The sequence below is a fragment of the Convolutriloba macropyga genome, chromosome 10 (assembly GCF_964194025.1).
Source record: "Convolutriloba macropyga chromosome 10, txConMacr16.3, whole genome shotgun sequence".
Taxonomy (NCBI): Eukaryota; Metazoa; Xenacoelomorpha; order Acoela; family Convolutidae; genus Convolutriloba; species Convolutriloba macropyga.
Window position 1 is genome coordinate 17,410,521 of NC_134477.1, and position 19,241 is coordinate 17,429,761.

The following is a 19,241-nucleotide window of genomic DNA, read 5'->3' on the forward strand; positions in this document are numbered from 1 at the left end:
CTGAAAATAAGGTAGCACAAAATAAGAATGTACAAATAAATGTCAACACTTAAACCATTGTGTTTAGTTTTAATGTCTGTCCTACTTTTTCTCCCCGAGAAATTTTTGATTTATTAACAGTCTGAAAACCAAACTGATTAGGCTAATTGCCCGTTCGCTTGTAGCACCAAAGGAAGGTAACATTTGAGATACAATTAAGTATCTGCAAAATCCAGCATTAGTAGTCAATTTCAATAATGGTTCAATTATATATATTTCCATAATTTTAATTACAGTTTATGAATGTCAAGTGCAGTTGCCACAGTGTAACTTTACGGCTGAAGAGACGAATAAACAGGAAATAAAAGTTTGAAAAAAGTTCATGCGAAAAAATTCATAGGTCACAGGATTTTCTTATGACATCAGAAATGCTACCTGCAGAGCTTTTAATTACTAGTGTATACGGTAAGATACCTTCAATTTTAACTCAAAATTTCTGGTTTATGCCGCTCAAATAAGATGTTTTCAAAATTGCTTCCAAGGAACTCAACATTGACTCAATTTGTTGAAATCTGAGCTACAGTACATTTGAAACAATTCGGATCGTTTTCAGTTGTTGTACAAGCAAATTGAGTCTCTACAGCTCTGAAAAAAGTAAAATTAAGACTTCATTTTTTTGATGGCTAGACATACAGACCCATTGCCCTTGAGTTCCTTCTTTCTCTTATTTGAGCCATTGTTATATACGAATGATATGCTTCTGCATCGAAAAATCACAAGAAGAAATCATAGAACTGTCACTTACTTATTGGCACAGTTGATAACAGCAATCAACTTGAAATTTTTTAAATGCTGATCTTGAGCGAACAGAATAAAATACAAAACAATTTCTTGGAAATCAAATTAAGGTGCACCTTGGTTTAAAGTTTAATTAAATCCTTTTCACTATATCACTGCAGTTCAAGATGAAAAGGGGGTGATGTTAAGCGGAAAAAAAATTGAAATTTCGCCATCGAGTAAATAACCTCACTATGAAGTGAAAGTGTCGACCTCATTATATCCAAAGGACATTTAAACAGCAAATTTAAAGCATGTAATAAATTATTTGCTCTCTGATATAATACATTCAAAAATGAACTCAAATAAATATCTGTTGGTTCAGTAGTTCTCAAACGATTAAAAGGCTATATAATCTACTGGTGATCCCCGTTAACTTTTGTTGTTCAAACAAGTTGCCGAAAACAAAAACTGGGAATGAAGAAACCTTATCGGCGCCTAAGAGGTATCAATAACTAAGTGCCTTTAAAATCGATCACCGAATACTAAGATTTTATTTTTAAAATAAAGAAAAAGGTGTCCATGGGAATATAAATTGTGCTTCTCACTGATCATGGCTTTCATACATAAATATATTCTGAGAGAATTAGGTTATTTAAAAAAAATACATTCCCCTTATAAAATAAAGTATCAAGACGGCTCGTGTGAGTCTGTGCGTAGCAGAGAATGTTCCAACATACCACTCAGACCACGTCTAAAGTTTTGTTATCAAGAAACGGGTTTATTCATGTTAAACAGTATTTGGAACGTCAACTTAAATTAATTAACTTTATTTAATGCATTTTTCATGCCGAAAAAGGTGCATCCGAATCAAAATTACTACGGAGCTCGCGAAACAAAAAAATCGTTCAAATAAAAATAACCTGAGATCTATTATAATTGCCTCTAATACCTCAAAAAAACTTCTGTTCCCTGCCTATCAACTGAGTCTTATGCACAACATGATAATCCCTCTCAATTCGGGATATTTCAAAAAAGTGTTACAGATATTTCGACAACACAAACATAACAATAACTAAGTTTCGAGCAAAAAGCAAATTTTGGAAAACTAGGTTTAAAAGAAATAAATTAAATGGCAACTTGACATTAACTTCTTCAAACATAACTGAAAGCGTTTTATGAAAGTTTGTTGAGAAAAACAGATTAAATCATAAAATAGAAAAAAGCACAATCAAATATTGAAAAATTTAGCATTCCAAACATTTAGCCGCAATAGCTTCGTAGATCTGCAGTCTCAAAAAGATAGTATAAGAAACAGACCAAAAAAATTCTCTTAAACTCGCAAAGGTTACATTTTGATTAGGAATCGGTCAAACTTATTGCTGCTTCTAATAGCCGCTCTCAAATAAACATCAACTGGAGTGACACACTATCTCCTTGAATTATTGTAAAAAAGCCGACTTACCGCACTCTCATTTCTGCGAGAGCGGTAAGTCACGTGTTACCAAAAACTTCATCACGCGAACGAGCAAAAACTCACTCCACTAAGAGTGAAAAATGACGTCACGCACGCAATTCAATTGAAATTGTATAAACAAATGAACAAAAAGCAAATTTGAAGTGATTGCGACGTCATATGGTCGTGAAATAAATCTTGACGAATAAAAAAAACATAGCAGGACAAGTCCCGACGTACAATTCAAAGAATTTTCGTTGACTAAACAAAAACTAGGCCTAGAACGGGCAATGAGTGAATTAGGAAAACCCTTTCCAAAATATTCAGATCAAAAAGATTTTAAAAACTAAAATCAATGTCAAAATGCCGCATGTGAACAAAAACCACTAGCGAGAAATAGAAATTTGGTTCAAACAAAAAACTATGCCTAGAATGAAATATGAAAGGATTGGGGAAACCATTTGGAAAAAATCCAATCCAAAAAATCGAAAAAAAATAAAAATCAAAGCACAATTGCCCCATGTGAAAAAGACCACTAGCAAAAAAGCAAATTTTTGTTCAAACACCGTTTTCATACTCTACTTTAAAATTAGAGTTAAAAAATTCCACGCCGCAAAACCACTCGCGAATCACGACTCCAATTTGACTTGAAAAATCATGAAAATGTGTGAACAGATGATCTTAAAAAAAGACAGCGCCCCAAAAAAATTCAAATTCTTTTCAAAGAAAGAAAGTGAGAACGTGTTATTTCTCCTTAATTTTCTAGATGATTTCATCATTCCATGAATTCTTTCACAATAATAAAAAAAAGCAACTGTCTTTTTCTCAAAAACTTACTCAAAATGAATACTATACATTTTGACTCTCATGCACAACCGCATGATGCTCTTCTTTATTTGTCAACTTCATCCGAATGAGAAATTGTCAGGAGGTTTCGATAAGGATGTGCCGCAAAAATACTAATAGCTTATCAAGTTTGAGAAAATGAAATTATTGAAATATTTGAATGCTTTACGCTTAATGGCTCTCGAAGAACAAGTAGGGGTTGGATTTGGTTTTTGGATGGCTGAAGCTACGGGGATTAGCTTCAGAGGCCGAGGACGACAACAGCTAGAGACTAGAGGGGGATGGGGAGAGAAGGCTGTCCAAGATTTCCTTGTAAACTATGAAAATCGGCCTCTTAAGCGTTCTTCAGCAGCTTTGCTGAACCGTACAATTAGAGATGTAAAGCTCTAAGTGCGCTCTTCAGAAAATAAATGCCCTACGGCTTTCCCAGTCTTTGATGACCACGTGCATTTGCGTTTATAAAAATAAAGTCAACTTAAATCGCTCAAGCAAGCGAAAAACTGTTGTTTTTGTTGATGTAGATTTACAGCCGATGGCTGATGGGAGTCTATCCTTGGCCAGTCGTTTAAAATCTGTTCCAGTTATTTCTGCACGTATGGCAATAGCAGGCTAGTTGCCATGTGCAGGTGTTATCTATGAAAAATATTTGTTGACAAAAATCCACATCACGTTCAGGATTCTGTTTTTCAGGCCTTCCCTTTTCAAAAAGTCGAAATCAGAGTTCGTTTTGTTGACAGTTCTCGCGGTTTTGAAGATGAACTCACTTCTGGCTTTTTTGAGTCTTACTTTCCTCAAATTGAACAGTTCAGTGCTTCGTCCTCTAGATTCAGTTAGCTCAGAAAATTCGACTCCGTCAGGTTTTTCGTGAAAGAATTTCGAAAACGTGAGAAGGTCATTCAGCTGCATATACATTGGAAGCGGTAGTATATTCAGTAGCTGCAGGCTTGTCAGGTACTGTCCTTCAAGTTGGCTGGTTATCCATTTGACAGCTCTTCTTTGAAACTTCTCGATGTTTTGAAGGTCAGTTTTCGTCATTTGGACACAGTTCATTCCGAAGAGCAGCACAGGCGAAACGAGTGATTTATACAGTCCCAGTTTAATGAACGTCTTGACTTTCAAAACCACATTTTCTCTTAATGCGTGGAGAACTCTGTTGGATTTCTTCAGACGAGCGTTGACATGTGCTGACCAAGACAAATTGATGCAAACTGATCCCCAGATCCTTTATTTCATGTGGAGAGTTACGTTTCTCTCAGCCCAGGATATGGTCGACTTGGCTTCCGCGAAAGATGATTTGAGCACATTTCTCAAAATCAAGTCACATTTTGTTGTTTTTCACCCATCGTTCGATTGCCAGTACATCCTCCTGCACTTCTTCGGAGGTTTTCGCAATCGCTAGGAGCAGCAAAGGTCGTCAACAAAGATGAACTTGAGCACTTCGGTTAGATCGGTAATGAAGACGCAGAACAACAAGGATCCAAGAAGTGAACCCTGTGGTACTCTACTTGTGACATTTAGTGTTTTCGAGTCGGCATTTTCCTGTCCTTTAAGTAATCGTATAGGAAATCGAGGAAGCAGCCTCCGACTCCCATTTGTGCCACTTTCTTCCGCAGTTCAAAATGTGAACTCTGTCGAACGCTTCACAGAAGTCAGAATAGAATGCCATGATTTCATCGTGTTTTGTCAAGTTTTTGTCAAGTGCCTCGTAGAATCTTTTCAGAAAAGAAATCATGTTCGTTAGTACTGATATTCGAACCATGTTGGTATTGTGTCAGGTAGTTCACAAAATACTCGGATAGTGCTCTCTCTGTACATTAGCTTCTCCAGTACTTTACTAACGATGTTCAATAAGGAGACAGGGCGGTAATTTTCAACCATTTTTTTCTCCCTTCTTGTAGATTGGAGATATAGCTGCCACTATCCAAAACTTTGGGATTTTTCGAAGCCTTTTGATGTTCCTTAGCAGTTTGTGGAGGCACTTACTAATGTGGAAGGCTGTTTTCTAGAACAAGATTGGAGGGTATCTGTTGGGTCTTCAAGATTTTTTGTTATCAAGAGCAACCAAGATGTCGACGATTTTAGTTTGCGGAAAGCTGAAGTTCGTCAGCTTAGGGTTTTCACATTTGATATCTGAGAGGTTGAACTCAACTTTCGGAGAGTAAACGGATTGAAAGAAATCATTCAGGAAGTCAACCTTTTTTGGAGGCTGGAAGATGCAACTCCGTTTCTCGTCATCACTTTGGTGAGGGAAGTTGATTTATTTAGACTTTACAGATGCTTGAAGATCAGGTTTGTATCTCTAGTCGACATAACTTTTTCTTGGTACATCACCCAATCACACTCTGCACCTTCAGTGACCAAGTTTTCATCTTGGTTACCAGATTTTTTCTAGCTAGTTGGCCTCAATTCTAGCTGTCGTTTTTGTGTCTTCAGTCTCATCAGATTCTAAGTACCGGGGGTGATCCATGGTGGTAGTGACTGACGATGTCTGGTCCTCCTGGGTACGTGAATTCCAATGTTTTTTCAAGTATTCATAGAATTTGTTGCACATACTGTCAATGTTTGAGTAACAGACTGCTTCAAACTCAGCTTGCTTCATGGTTTGATTCACTTACGAGTTGTCTGCGCTACTAAAACTTCGAAAGTTGTCGATGGGAGGTTTGATTTCCTGGTTTGGGATTTCCAGTAAAAAACAGATTGCATCATGATCGGAGTAATTATATGATTGCGAGAACTCATCGTCTTTTCGCGCTACTTGAGAGCAGTTATCGAATAAAACTAAATCGAGTAGCTTGCTTCCTCTCGTCTCGAAGTCAACTGCTTGCTGTAAAAATTTGAATTCATCAAGTCTAAGATTTCTTGTTTCTGGTCATCATCACCTGTGAGGTTACTCCAGTTGGCGTTTGGGAAATGCAGGTGCCCCAAGATGATTTTCGAGGCCTTGTTGGTTAGACTTTTTACTATTCTCTTGAAACCAGGAAGCTCGTATCGATAGTTACTGCCTTTTGGGGGGTTGTAGAAGCAACAGATGTAGATGGGGTCTCCGTACACAACAACTTTACACGTTACGCAGCATTCTGTTTGTTCGTGTGACACTACTTCAGCATTGATTGTATTCTTTATTACTATGAAAACGCCTCCATGCATGTTGCTTCCCCCTAGTCGTTTTCTTTCTGATCTAAAATTCGAGTAGTCACCGAGTAAGAGATCGGAGTCGTTAATGTCCTCGTTGAGCCAGTTTCACACAGGCATATTAAGTTGTACTCAGCTTTTCTCTGTGCACTCCTTCCTCAGTGAGTTCTCGGCGACGCTTTAGACACATTTTCTTTTGTAACTTCCTTTCGTCATGGCTGGGAGGATGTAGAGATTCCTCTGCTGGATTTTCTCGCATTTCGATACATTTTGCGACTGCTAGCCTGGCCTCAAGATCCGTAGCCAGTGTTACCAGAAGTGTCCTAGGTTTGGTCTGACTTTTGTCAAATGTTCCCAACCTTCGCAGTTCTTGTATTTGTGATTTGACTACGACAGTGTCCAAGACCTCTTGTGCTTCGTCGGTGGTGGGAACAAGATTTTCTGATTTAATTTTACTGGGGTCCTCTTTGACCCCTTGGATTCGAAAACTTTCGGATGTCGTGATCCTGAGTTTTTGACTCAATTTTTGCCCGGGAGGGCCTGCTTCAGCCGATTTGGGATTGACGGCTATGGCACCTGCGTAACTCTTTTCCGTTTTATCATATGTGCTCTTGACGGCATTGTCAACCTTGTCATGCACAATCGTAGTTAGCCTTTCTTCCATGCCCAGGAGCCGATCATTCACCTCCAGGGAATCCGGCTTGGATGTTTCCATCGTTTTCTCAATGGTGCGAGACCTGATGAAGGAGTCCCTTCGGTCATTGTCCAGACATGCATTACAAAGGAGCATTGAAAGGGGACCTAGCTCCTTTATTCCATTGATGGCTACTTGCGAGAAGCCAGTACAAGTTAGCTCAAGGTGCATGCTGCGATTACATGATGCACATGTGTATCTTGGGGCTTCTTGTGCAATCACCTGCTTACAGCGTTTACACTTCTTAGTGAGACACGGGAAAGAAAAGTAGAAAGGAGTATAGAAATGAAAAACATATGGAGTTGATGACTCGACACTGAACAATTAAGCTCAGAAAAACAATTTGCCAAAAATTAGGAGCAGTGATGGTCCGGTATTCAGCAATTAAGCTCAGAAAACCAGATTTAGGTACTGAAAATTAAGCTCAGGTTTTCGTTTTTTGTTCAGAAGCGATTCAGATCGAAGTTGTTTCGAATGATGTTTAAGCTATGTAGCTCGTTATCGTGTTTCTGATGTAGCTCTCGCAGATCAGCTTTAAGTTCAGCACTCTTCTGTTTGACACGTGAAATTATATCAGTGGAGACGTTGACAACAGGAATGCTGAGCTTCCTCAGATCCATCAGTATGTCGTCAGCTCCGTCTCGTTTGCAGTATACTAATCGAACGATCTGAGGCAGGGCCCGTGTTTCGTGAAGTTCGTATGCAGAGAGGGGTTCACGGTTATCAGTCGGATGCTCAGTCGTTGGCACGATTGTCTGCCAGCGCTTTGTGAAGAGAACTTTTTGCAACAATCATAACCATACTCAAGGGGCCACCACAGCTGCCCCGAAATTAATTCAACCTGAAACTATTTAATAAGAATGCTGTAGTTCGAGAACAATAAGACTGTTCGAGAATGTTGTAGTTGTTCGAGATAAAACGGTTTTCGCGAATACAAAAACTTTGCAAACACAGAAAGCGAAGCGTTAAACCGTCACTCGAGACGTTAAATAGAAGTAATATTCTAGAACAAAACGATCAACTAAAATTTTACACAAAAACACAAACACATTTATAATAAGTGCTCCGAACTTCGATAGGAAGCCATTATAAAAAATGATTATTATTGTTAAAAAATAGTTCGTTTCTGGTTTTACAAAATTAAAAAATATGGAAAACGGATTGATTGGTAATCCGATTTTCTTTCGAATTTTAAATTTCTTTGGAAATTAAAAATTCAAATTCAGAAGCAAGGGAAATTGAAAACTGCTCCATCGGCCCATTTTAGTTTATTTTTTTATATGAATGAATGTAGACTATAGGAGCTATTAAAAAATGTTTCTATATGTTCTCTTGAATGAATAAGAGAGTGTTCTCTACTAATAATACGCTTCAAAGTTAACAATCAATTAAGCAAGAAAACAGGAAATACAGGACCCAAAAACTTGCTAACTCTCGTTTGAGAGCAATCAATAAAAAATGATATCAACTGAAAGAAATTTTTTAATAAAGCTCTTTACTATTAACAGAAATATAAATATTCACATATTTACAATAGATCACGAACTGTCGTCAAAAATCATGGAGTAAAATTTGTTCAAAATTTGAAGGACACTTTAAATCGCCGAGCCCAAAAAATGGATTGATTTGCAATGCAATTAAATCAGTCACAAATTCAGTTTTCAATTTTTCAGCACAGGCTGGAGCTCCATTGATCTCTAGCAAATATACATTACCGTTCACATCGAGCATGTAATCAAACCCAAAGACTTGAAAGAACTGCATACTTTCATCAGGGTAAATTCGACATTTATCCTTTATACAAGATAAGCACAACGCTGCAACAGATTTTAATTCCTCGCAAATTCTGCTTAACTCAAAACAAAACGACTCCTTTAAAATAGCTTCAAATTCGTCAAAAAATATTTCGTTATTTATTTCGTACTTGCCAAAATTCTCCGACAGCTCTTCTTGCAGGCAGTGATTACTTAAATGAGAAACCTTATTCGAAAAGTCATGCATATCGTAGGGTTCAGAGCAGGTTCTGACGACGCCTTTCTTGTAAAAGAAGGCTTCAAACTTGTCAGTGACGACCACCCAACACCTGATATCGAATTTTCTCTTTCCATTTGGAAGTAACAGTGGATCGGTAATGTATTCCTGGACAACAAAACTTGATTTCTGTTGCTCCACATGATCAATCACCCGACTGTAATCATCGGTTATGAAGATCCCGTCACCTTTAGCTCCTGATGTTGCCTAAAGACAAATTCTGGATACATTTCAAAACTACAATTTCTTCAAAAGCAGCCATAAGTCATTCACCTTCACAATGCAGGCTCTGGAACCTTGGCTCATGAAAAGCTGCAGATCACTCCGATCATCACAGTTTGCTCGCCCAGGAGAAACGATAAAGGAGGTGGGCAACCAGTTCGACTTATCCAGCTTGAAAAAACGCAAGCTGCGTACCAATTGGCATTTCTTACAAATAACATTACTTCCTCTGTAGTAGTTCACAAGTAATTTTTTGTTGTTTACGAAAATGGAAAGCTGAGAAAACGGAAGATTATTTCGCTCGCCTAAATACAAATCACATTTGAAACGATTGCTGTTCGACGAATCATTCCAATTTGGACAATCTAATAGTTGTCTAAGCAATTCTGCGTATATTGAGCTATTTTCATCTGCTAGCGTAACTGTGAGTGCATTGCTCTTTGACATAATTTTCTGAAAGAAAGCTGAAATAAGCGAACGTTTCAAAAGGTATTGGACAGAGTTCGAAGGTGACGTTCTCGTTTGAATGATGACAACATTCATGCTGAATTGCATTTTTTGCCAATTGTTGTGATAAACTTATTAAATAGAACAAAGGCTGGATCTTTTCCCTTTGTGCCCCCAGTACTTTACGCTCCCCGGTTACAGAGCACGTGCCATAGCATAGTAAATCATCATGTTAAAATATGGCACGTGCGTCTGGGGGATTAAATAGTATGCATACCCACTAAGCTGAGGGTGGGGGCACAAACGGAAAAGATCCCTAAGGTTATACTGTAAAATTTCCCTTTTTCAAAACGTCTGATTTATCAACTGTATCTAGGAACACGTACCAGCTTTTTCAGAGTTCAAGAGGGCCCAAATGAGTTCTACCGGACCAAATCTCGAAAACTTCCCAGTCCCGTCCCGTTAACTTGGACTGATGAAAAACAAAAACTAAATTAAGAAATGTCCCTCCGCAACACTGGGTGAATATTGATGGTCCAGGGCTCTCCCAGCACTACGCCTCCACAAAGCAATTCGCAACATCAGCTGAGAAAACATAAAACAAAAGACAGGTAAATCTTGAAAACAGACTAATGGCAAAAGTAGATGAGTCGAACTAACAGACTCCTTTTTGCAACAACAGCTCCCATTGAAGCATCAACAACTGAAGCATCTCCAATCGAAGCGCAGTTCTCTACATCCTCGCGGGCACTGACTGGGGGTACGACAAGGCCAACCTGCTACGCACCTACATCGCAACGGGAAGAACAGAGTTCAGTACGCTGGACCGGCCTAGCAACAGTGGATATCAAAAACAAGCAGGTAACAGCTAGAAAAGAGCCAGAGATTTGCAGCTCGAGCCATTAAGTGACATCTGAAGACAACCCCTGTCCAGGAAGTACTGAACGAAGCAGAGCTCAATACCATTCATTGTACCGCCTCTCAACAAGCAGCAATCGCATCCGACAAATCGCTTCGGCTAACAAGTACAAACCCCAGGAGCATAGCCGAAAAGCGAGTACACCAACGGACCACTAAGCAACGCTGGCGAAGTAAAGCTACGGAATCGGGGAAGAATATCTTTGGAACCAAGATAGAGGCAGCCCCCTTTGCTGGACCTAGGAAACCTTGATGCAAAACGGAACGATCGGACACAAAAAAAAGCGATCCACCGGATGTCCAGAGGCGCCAAGCCCTCGTCAAGATCTTTAAAAACCGCAACTGACAAAGATCTTTGTATTCACGTGGCCGCTGATGTATCGTGGAAACAGCATAATGAAGAAAGAAGGAAGAAAGCAAATAAAGTTTTGTACATGCTTAAGCGAAGTGTTGCAACTAAAGTAAACACGATTGTGAAATTGGGATTAAAAAAGTCCTTAATTGTGCCGGTACTGCAGTATTGTTTCGCGTGCTTGACTGCAGGAAGAACTGAAATTCAAAATCTGGAAAAGTTTCAAAAAAGTTAGTCAAATAGATAACGGGAAAAAAAGATACAGAATACAAAAGCCAGCTTCGACTATTAAACATATTGTCACTGCCAAAATTTATCCAGCTTAACAATCTACTACTAGTTTCAAAAGCTCTGAATGAAGAAAATAGCGGCATCGAACTACCAGAAGTACATTCGAAAGAAACAAGGAACAACGAAATCTTAAAAATGAAGAAAACTGGAACAGAGAAAACAGGCAGCGAAATCACCTTCAAAACCTGTCGAATTGTAAACCGCCTAGAAAACTCAATAATTTTGAGAGAACCAGTTGGACTAAAAAACCGAATATTACAAACAATGTGGAATTTTTTCGAGAACAAGTTTTGTGAGCGAAATATTTGCACTTGGCAATTTTTCTCCAATTGTCAAAACTGTAGAAATTATTGGACAATATTTTAATTTGTTGACTGCGACCTTAGACCTCTAAGGACAGCTGTAAATCCCCAACAACAACAACAATAAGTTCAGAGCCAACTGAAGTAAAAGCATTCACAGATGGATCAGCAGTCACAACAGAAACGGCGGTGCGGGAGTCTTCATCGTAGCTGGTGACGAGACTTGAAGTACGAAGACCAGCCAGGGTCAAATCGTTTAAAGTCATCACTCACTCGCTCTCCGCAGTGAATTCAATGAAACAACCCTGCGACTCAAATTCCCCCAAGAGCCACCTCGAAGAACAAGCAATGTTACTCATTAAGGAATACAACGATAAATGGATAACCCCGCGCCTGATCTGGTGCTCAAGTCAGGTGGGGATAGACGGAAACGAAACAGCTGACAAACTGGCAGAGCAGGGAAGTAAGTTTGAACAAATTGCTGAACACCATGACACCGAAAAGAAAGCCATCAATAAGCACGTGAAGGAGGAGGCACCCAAAAGAAGAGGCATGGATGATAACCTAAGACGGAAAAAACAAGTGGACATCAGTAGGCTGCCTTCTAGCTACCATCCAGGGCTACGGCACTGGAGACTTAAGACAGGAAAATGCGAGACAGAACAGAGCAGAGCATGCAAAGAAGGGCCAGAAATGTCTGAACATATCCTGCTAAATTGCCCTGTCGTAGACGACATGAGACAATAACAGAAAAGCTGAAGTGATACCTGGAAACACCCAAACATAACTCTTAATCTCTGGAACACCTGGATCGGGAGAGCGGGCCCTGATTAACGCACACACACACACATGCGCGCATGAACAACCTCTACCCAACAAAATATCCTGGAACCTCGATTGCAGCAGATTGATTCCCTTAGGAAAAGAGAGCCAATTTTTGTCCTTAGATATGAAAAGTCAGTGAATGGACCCTATTTTTGCGCAGAGAGTTTTTACGCCAGTCGTTTTCAACAAAATTTGCTTTTGAACGTCAATTTTGTTTTCGTATTTGTTTCATAGAGGTCTACATTTAAGGGCTGAAGATGGAGTTCCATCTCAACATCGTGACAGACATCACTTAAACAATCGCAAGGGAACCACGGAGTTCATTATGTCCCTTGTGGGTGTATCCTTTCGGACAGTGGAGGGCTTTAAACACAGCTAAATTTTTAATATGTCAATATTGCTCTTGAATAGATCAAAACTTGCTTTTCAATAGTTCAAAACAATTCGATTCATTGGCGCACATTTCAGCCAAATTGATGCGCTTTTTTCACAGCAAAACTTTGTTCTTATTAACTCCGCTGTCAAGTTTTGATCTTTTCTACTTGATACCAAGATTTTTGTACTCCTTAAAACTATTATTCGGTTTTAGGAAGTTTAGATTACCCTCACTTACCAGCAACGAAGAAAAATTCTGGTATTTTTGAATGTAGTCGGGTTTGTCTTTTTGAATTTGAAGACCAGTTTTGACGGGTCTTCAATATTGGGTCTTGTACTATTCGAATAACCTAATCACTATTTGGTGACAAATTTGTATGGAAGGCCAGCTTTAATGACAAGAATGTCTACCGTCTTTGTCATCATTTTCTAAATTTTTTGTGAACCATCATCAGGACACCATCAAATATTTAAAACACCACGATCCCCGATCTTTTGCACTTTGTCATTAACAAAACCTGCTCTGCTTTTTCATAAAGATGTTGTTTTCTAACAACATGGCACTTAGTAAGATGAGAACCAAGTGTAGGACCAAATTTTTACAACGAGAAAAAACGATTTGCAGGTTATCAATAGAGTTGACAACGTTACCATTCTACGCCTACCACTTTTAAATTGTGAAGGAAGCAATTCTCAATATTTTCAATAGAAGAGATTAGTTTCTTGTCAACAATATCTGTTGACTAAATTCCACCACTTTTCTTTAGTAAAGCAATGCAGAACTTTCATGTTGACATGTATATGTCAAATCTTTTGAATTCATCAGCAGATGGTTTTGCTGTGGTTCACACTTACCTTCCTGAATAATATTTGCTTAAGACAACAGGGAGTCTTTATTCATTGATTCAAGCGTCTTGTAATGGTTGTGTTGACTTAGGCGTCCATATCTATTCTTGTTCATGCAAGACCGAGATGTGACGTCATCTGTCATCTTTGAGCAATGCATTGCTGTTTCCGCATTAGAGTCGTCTGAATTGGTAGACAGGATTTCATTCAAAGTATCGGCGAACTTGCAACCTATGATTCTTACCGTGATTCTTGGCAGCGTTAAAATCATTAGTTTCCAATGGACAGCTAGTTGGTACATTTTTTTCTAGGTTTCTTTTTTGCTTTCTTCAAAATGAAGTCATTAGCTGCTGTGATCAGAAATTGCGTACCAAGAAGAATGTGATGTTTGTCTATAATCCGCTCTTAAAATTGTTTCCTGAGATCAGAGTTGCTTTCATTTTGCAGCTTACGGAGTGAAAATTTTTGCAATGAGTCTGCAACATTTAGCTGACCAATAAGTTGTGCATAATCAACCTCAAACATCTACCTACACCTGCAAGATGATTTGAATATTTTGAGCCTTCTGTATGCTTTGAGCCTTCTGTCATTAGTTGGTATAATTGGTAGTTGGTATAATTGTTTGTAAAGAAAGAAAGAAAGAAAGAATTTATTTCTTTGATCAAGTACCAAATAAGTAACAGCAAGTACAAAAATAAACGTAAATATTGACTCGTACAACCATGATCAAAGTGGACAGGCAACGGGGTATTTAAACCTACACGCCCAGCCCTTAGAGTCTCTGTAAACTAGGCATTAGGACTATTTCAACAAAGAAGTTCCTATGATAACAAAAACAGAAAAATGAAGAAATGGAAAAAAAAATTTTAAAAAATTTTAAAAATTTTAAAATATTTTTGCTACATTCGACAAAAATCAACAGCAGCCTAATTAAAGCTCAGAACTCGTTAAACTTACTGGAGGCATAAATCAGGCCTCCAAAATTTTTCGGTTAAAAAAAAGTTTATTAAGTTTTTCAGAAGCAATTTTAGCCGGAAAAATTCAAAAAGTTTTGAAAAATTGCGATAACTCGGAAACCAGAAGGAATTGAGAGCTCATATTTTTTCACAGAAATCCCATCCCCAAAGCAGATGTCTGATAGCATTTATCCAAGGCGTCTTTTTTTAGGAATTTTCTAGAAACATTGTTCAAAGATGTATTTCACTAAATCATCGTTATTAACGAAATGAACTACAAAAAAATCAAAAACTTATAAAATATTTTTGCTACAGTCGTCACAATTTAACAGCAGCCTAATCAAACCCCGTTAAACCTACTGGAGGCATTAAATAGGCCTCCAAAATTTTTCGGTTTAAAAAAAAATTTTTCTAAGTTTTTCAGAAGCAAATTTAGCGGGAAAAATTTAAAAATTTTGAAAAAAACTGCGATAACTCGGAAACTAGAAGGAATTGAGAGCTCATTTTTTTCACAGAAATCCCATCCCCAAAGCAGATGTCCGATAGCATTTATCCAAGGGGTCGTTTTCTTTAGAATTTCCTAGAAAAATTATTCAAAGATGTATTTCACTATATCATCATTATTAACCAAAAATGTATCCTTAAATTTATGATAAAAACTTTTTATAACTTTTTCATTTGATCCAATAATATTGTAGGGAAGAACATCGGCTTTACTCATTGTATTAAAGAGCTTCGAAGCTCTGAATTTAACTGATCGTTTTTCAATCATTCGCTTACAAGACGGTTCCATTAGTAATGTTTTTGATGCACTTCGCGTAGGTCTCGATGGCGAAAACTAGAACAAAGAATTAAGATAACTTTCGCGATGTAATCCACTTAATGACTTCAAAACAAGCTTTAATAACTCGTATATATGAAGCTGGTAGATGTTAAGTAAATTATTTTTAACAAAGATGTCATTAGCACTGTCTGATTTTTTTCTGAAATAAATGAGTCTAAGTATTTTCTTTTGTAAATTGTAAATGGGCAACAGGTTGCTATAGCTGCTGCACCCATAGACTAGTATGCCATATTGGATAATAGAACTTACGTTCGTTTTATAATAATCAATAAGCTGGTTACGCGGGGCATAATGCCTAAGTTTTGAAATAATACCACATTGTTTAGAGAGTCTCGATTTCAGCACCGATAAATGAGAGACAAAGGAAAATTTGAAGTCAACTAAAATGCCGAGATATTTACATACGGGCTCAATGGAAATGTACTTGTTATCAATATCAAACCTATTTTCGCTTGACTTCAAATTCAATTGAATGGTCTTATTAATATTCAAACAAAGTTTATTAGCATCCATCCAGTGTTTAACATTATCAATTTCTCTTTGCACTTCCTCGCAGGACTTATTAAGAAACGTAAGATTTGTATCATCTGCAAAAAAGAGGACTTGAGCATGTTTACAATGAAGTGGTAGGTCATTTATGTAGATAAGAAAAAGCAGGGGGCCTAGTGTAGACCCTTGCGGTACTCCATGTTGTACTTGCAACCATTGCGAGGAAATGCAATTGACTTCTACTCTCTGCATTCGGCTCCCGAGATAAGATTTGAACCAACACAAAACATTACCTCTTATTCCATATCTTTCTAATTTATAAAGTAAAATTGTGTGATCAAGTGTATCAAACGCCTTCCGTAGATCCAAAAAAAAGCAGCTTATGTTCTTAACTTTCCAGTTTTCCCTTATTTTCTCCGTTAACTCAACTAAAGCATCGATGGTACTATGCTTATTTCGGAAGCCGAATTGACAGGGTGAGAGGAGCCCGAATCGCTCAAAAAAAGTTGTATAACCTTGTATACATAGCACGTTCAAAAATTTTACTCCATACATTTAAAAGTGAAATAGGGCGGTAGTTATTTTCTTCTAACTTACTGCCTTCTTTGTGTAGAGGAAGTATCTTTGCGTTCTTGAGCGATTCGGTGAAGAAGCCATGAGAGAAGGAACAATTAATAATGTGTGTCATGAAGCGAACCGTAAAAGGGGCTGATAATTTAATTATTACATTACTTAAGCCATCATCACCAGATGATGCTTTGTGAGCCAAGCTATCAATGAGCTCCTCAACTTCAAACGTTGAGACCGGGTATAAATATAAAGACTTGTCATTGTCTGGAATGGGAGTAGGAGGCACGTTATTGATCGACTGACGAATATTATTAGGTACATTGACAAAATATTGATTGAACTTTTCTGCCACGTCACCGAGAGAGGGTAACTGGTTCGCTTCATAACAAGAGGATAGAATAGGAATATTTTTTGAGTATGTACTTCTGCCACTGATTTCTTTAAGTAAATGATAAGTTTGCCTTGAATCACCAATGCAAGACTTAAACTTATCTGCATAGTAAGATTTTTTTGATTTTTTGTATGCGTTTTCGAAATTTTTACGCTGAATTTTGAAATTCGCCAGATAATCTTGATTATTGGGGTTACTTTTCCATTTTCTATGAGCTTTGTTACGCTTGGTTTTAAGATTTTTCAAGGAATTTGTCAACCATTTAGGTTTGTTATTTGATTTGATTTCCTTTTCATTTTGCTTTGGGGCAAACTTATCAAAGACCTTAATAAAACTCGAGTTAAAGATTTCAAAAGCAATGCTTGGATCACGACTACTTAATATTTCAACTTCCCTGAGACTCAGGTGTTCTTGGAGTTCATGCAGGAAGAGCTGTCTCCGAGATTCATCATAAATTTTGTATTTCGAAAATTACACTGAGCGTCAGTCTGATCGAGGTCGTTGACCAACCAACTAGCTAGAATAGGATAATGATCTGCGATGTTTTGATGAAAAAGGATATTTGATTTAAATGAAGGAATATTTTGATAGATGAAATGATCTAAGCAGGTTGATGAATGATCAGTCTCTCTAGTTGGACGATCCGAACTATCGAACAGACTGAAGCCGTTTGCATTTATAATATCGACGTAGTTACTGCTTATCAAATTCTGAGATTTTCTATCGATGTTAAAATCCCCGCATATTATAAAAGGCATTGTGGCAGAAGTATTAGCTTGCAGATATTCATCAAGTAACTCAATGAACTGGTTTTTGTTAGTTCTAGGTTTACTGTAAACCACCAAAGTTTTAAATGTGTATGATTGGCTGTTGATTTCAACACATATTGCCTCCTCGAATGGAGTTTGCAAGATTTTATTTATCGTCTCACTCTCATGGACTTGAATCATCGCCCCTCCGCCATACTTGTTACGATTTTTCACCTCAATGTTTGAGTATCCAGGCAAGCGAAAATTAGAAGTATCATCATCATCATCTAAGTGTGTCTCTGTAAGGCATATGACTTTGGGGAGTGATTCAAGTCCATATATAAAAGATTCCAATTCCAGCAGTTTGTTCCTGATTGAGCGGATGTTTAAATGCAAAATAGATATTATCTGGGTGGGTTTAGATGTAGAGGGTTTATCACGGGACGGTAGGGGTTTATGGAGGGGTTCAAGAGACTTGTGAGTTATTGTTTGGGGGAAAAACACCATTGAAACAGGCAAGAACGTCAGAGAGGGGGTAGTTGAGCACTGAGCCACCTCTCCGTCAAAAAAATCTGTTGATAAATGAGGCTGAAGTTTGACTTAAAACATGTACCCTCACGGGACATCTCACTGGATAATCTTTACAAGATCAGAAGAACTATCTCATTAAGTAACAGATGCTATTTAATAGGTTTAACAGAACATTAATGGTGAATTATTTTTCCAACAATTTGTGACAACTTTCATACCGAGTTGCTTTTATCGTTGTTATTAATTTCTTAAAAATAATTTCAATTATTTCCTAAAAAATACTTCATGTTAGTTTCTTAACGATAATAATTGAAAAATAATTTCAATTATTTCTTAAAAAATACTTCACGTTAGTTTCTTAAAGATAATTATCGTAAGAAACGAAAGTTTCTTGCGATAATTATTAGTTTTTGGTTACAAAGGGAGCAACCAAAAATAATCACAGTCAAATTTGAAAAAAATGCAATAGACAAAAACAAAAACCAAATGTCATTAGGTGAAAAACCTGCCAAAACACTATACATATGAAAACTAAATGAGCTAAATTGGTCGGAGAGTTCACCGCAGCCATTCAAGGAAGATTTTAACATCAAATTTGCCTGTAATTAATAAACAAAAAAATAAAGATATTGTTTTTGTTGTAGTGAAAAAAAATTAAAAGAAATTTAATACTTGACAACCAATAGATTGAACAGGAAACAATTAAGAAGAAGAGTCACTACTTGGTTGAGGCCCACCAGTGCAATGGGAAGGATCGAAACTTTTTTCAATTGCAAATAATGAGGTTATTAAGAGTTGATTAAATGTAAACAACGGCGTAAGAACGCTAAGAGTCGAACAAAGCAAAAATGAGAAAAACAGCAGAATCAGAAATAGCAAGACTGTTTATGACTGTCGCAGAATTGTCGCTTATAAAAAACAAGTGAAGATTGATCCTAATTACACTCGCTATAGGCTGGAACAAACATAGTTCGTTCATGTTTTTACCAAAATAGAAGTAATGTCACAGAAATGTGTATATAAGCTCAGAACTCAGAAAATAACGAGAAAAACAAAATTGAGAAAAGTTTTCTAAAATCAAGATTATAATTTGTCCTAACGGGTAATATCGGAAGTAAAGTAATCAAGCTCGAAAACCTCAGGATCTACAAGAAAATTAACAATGATTTTTTTGAAGACTCGGAGGATTGACTGAAAGGGATGATCAAATTTGAAATC

General features: G+C 37.4%; 2 protein-coding genes across 2 annotated transcripts in view; one reads left to right on the plus strand and one right to left on the minus strand.

Moving 5' to 3' along the window:
- Positions 1-8,348: 8,348 nt before the first annotated feature.
- LOC142348329 (tubulin--tyrosine ligase-like) lies at positions 8,349-9,586 on the minus strand. Its single transcript, XM_075399637.1, has 2 exons — positions 9,189-9,586; positions 8,349-9,122 (listed from the first exon to the last, which is right to left on the minus strand). The coding sequence occupies exons 1-2, from the start codon at positions 9,582-9,584 to the stop codon at positions 8,436-8,438; spliced, it is 1,083 nt and encodes a 360-aa protein (XP_075255752.1). The 5' UTR covers positions 9,585-9,586; the 3' UTR covers positions 8,349-8,435.
- A 114-nt stretch (positions 9,587-9,700) lies between these two features.
- Positions 9,701-19,241, plus strand: part of LOC142347941 (proton-associated sugar transporter A-like) — a 129,891-nt gene continuing 120,350 nt past the window's right edge. The window contains exon 1 of the mRNA XM_075399106.1: positions 9,701-9,725. The gene's annotated coding sequence lies outside the window, so the exon portion shown is untranslated. The remainder of the gene's footprint in view (positions 9,726-19,241) is intronic.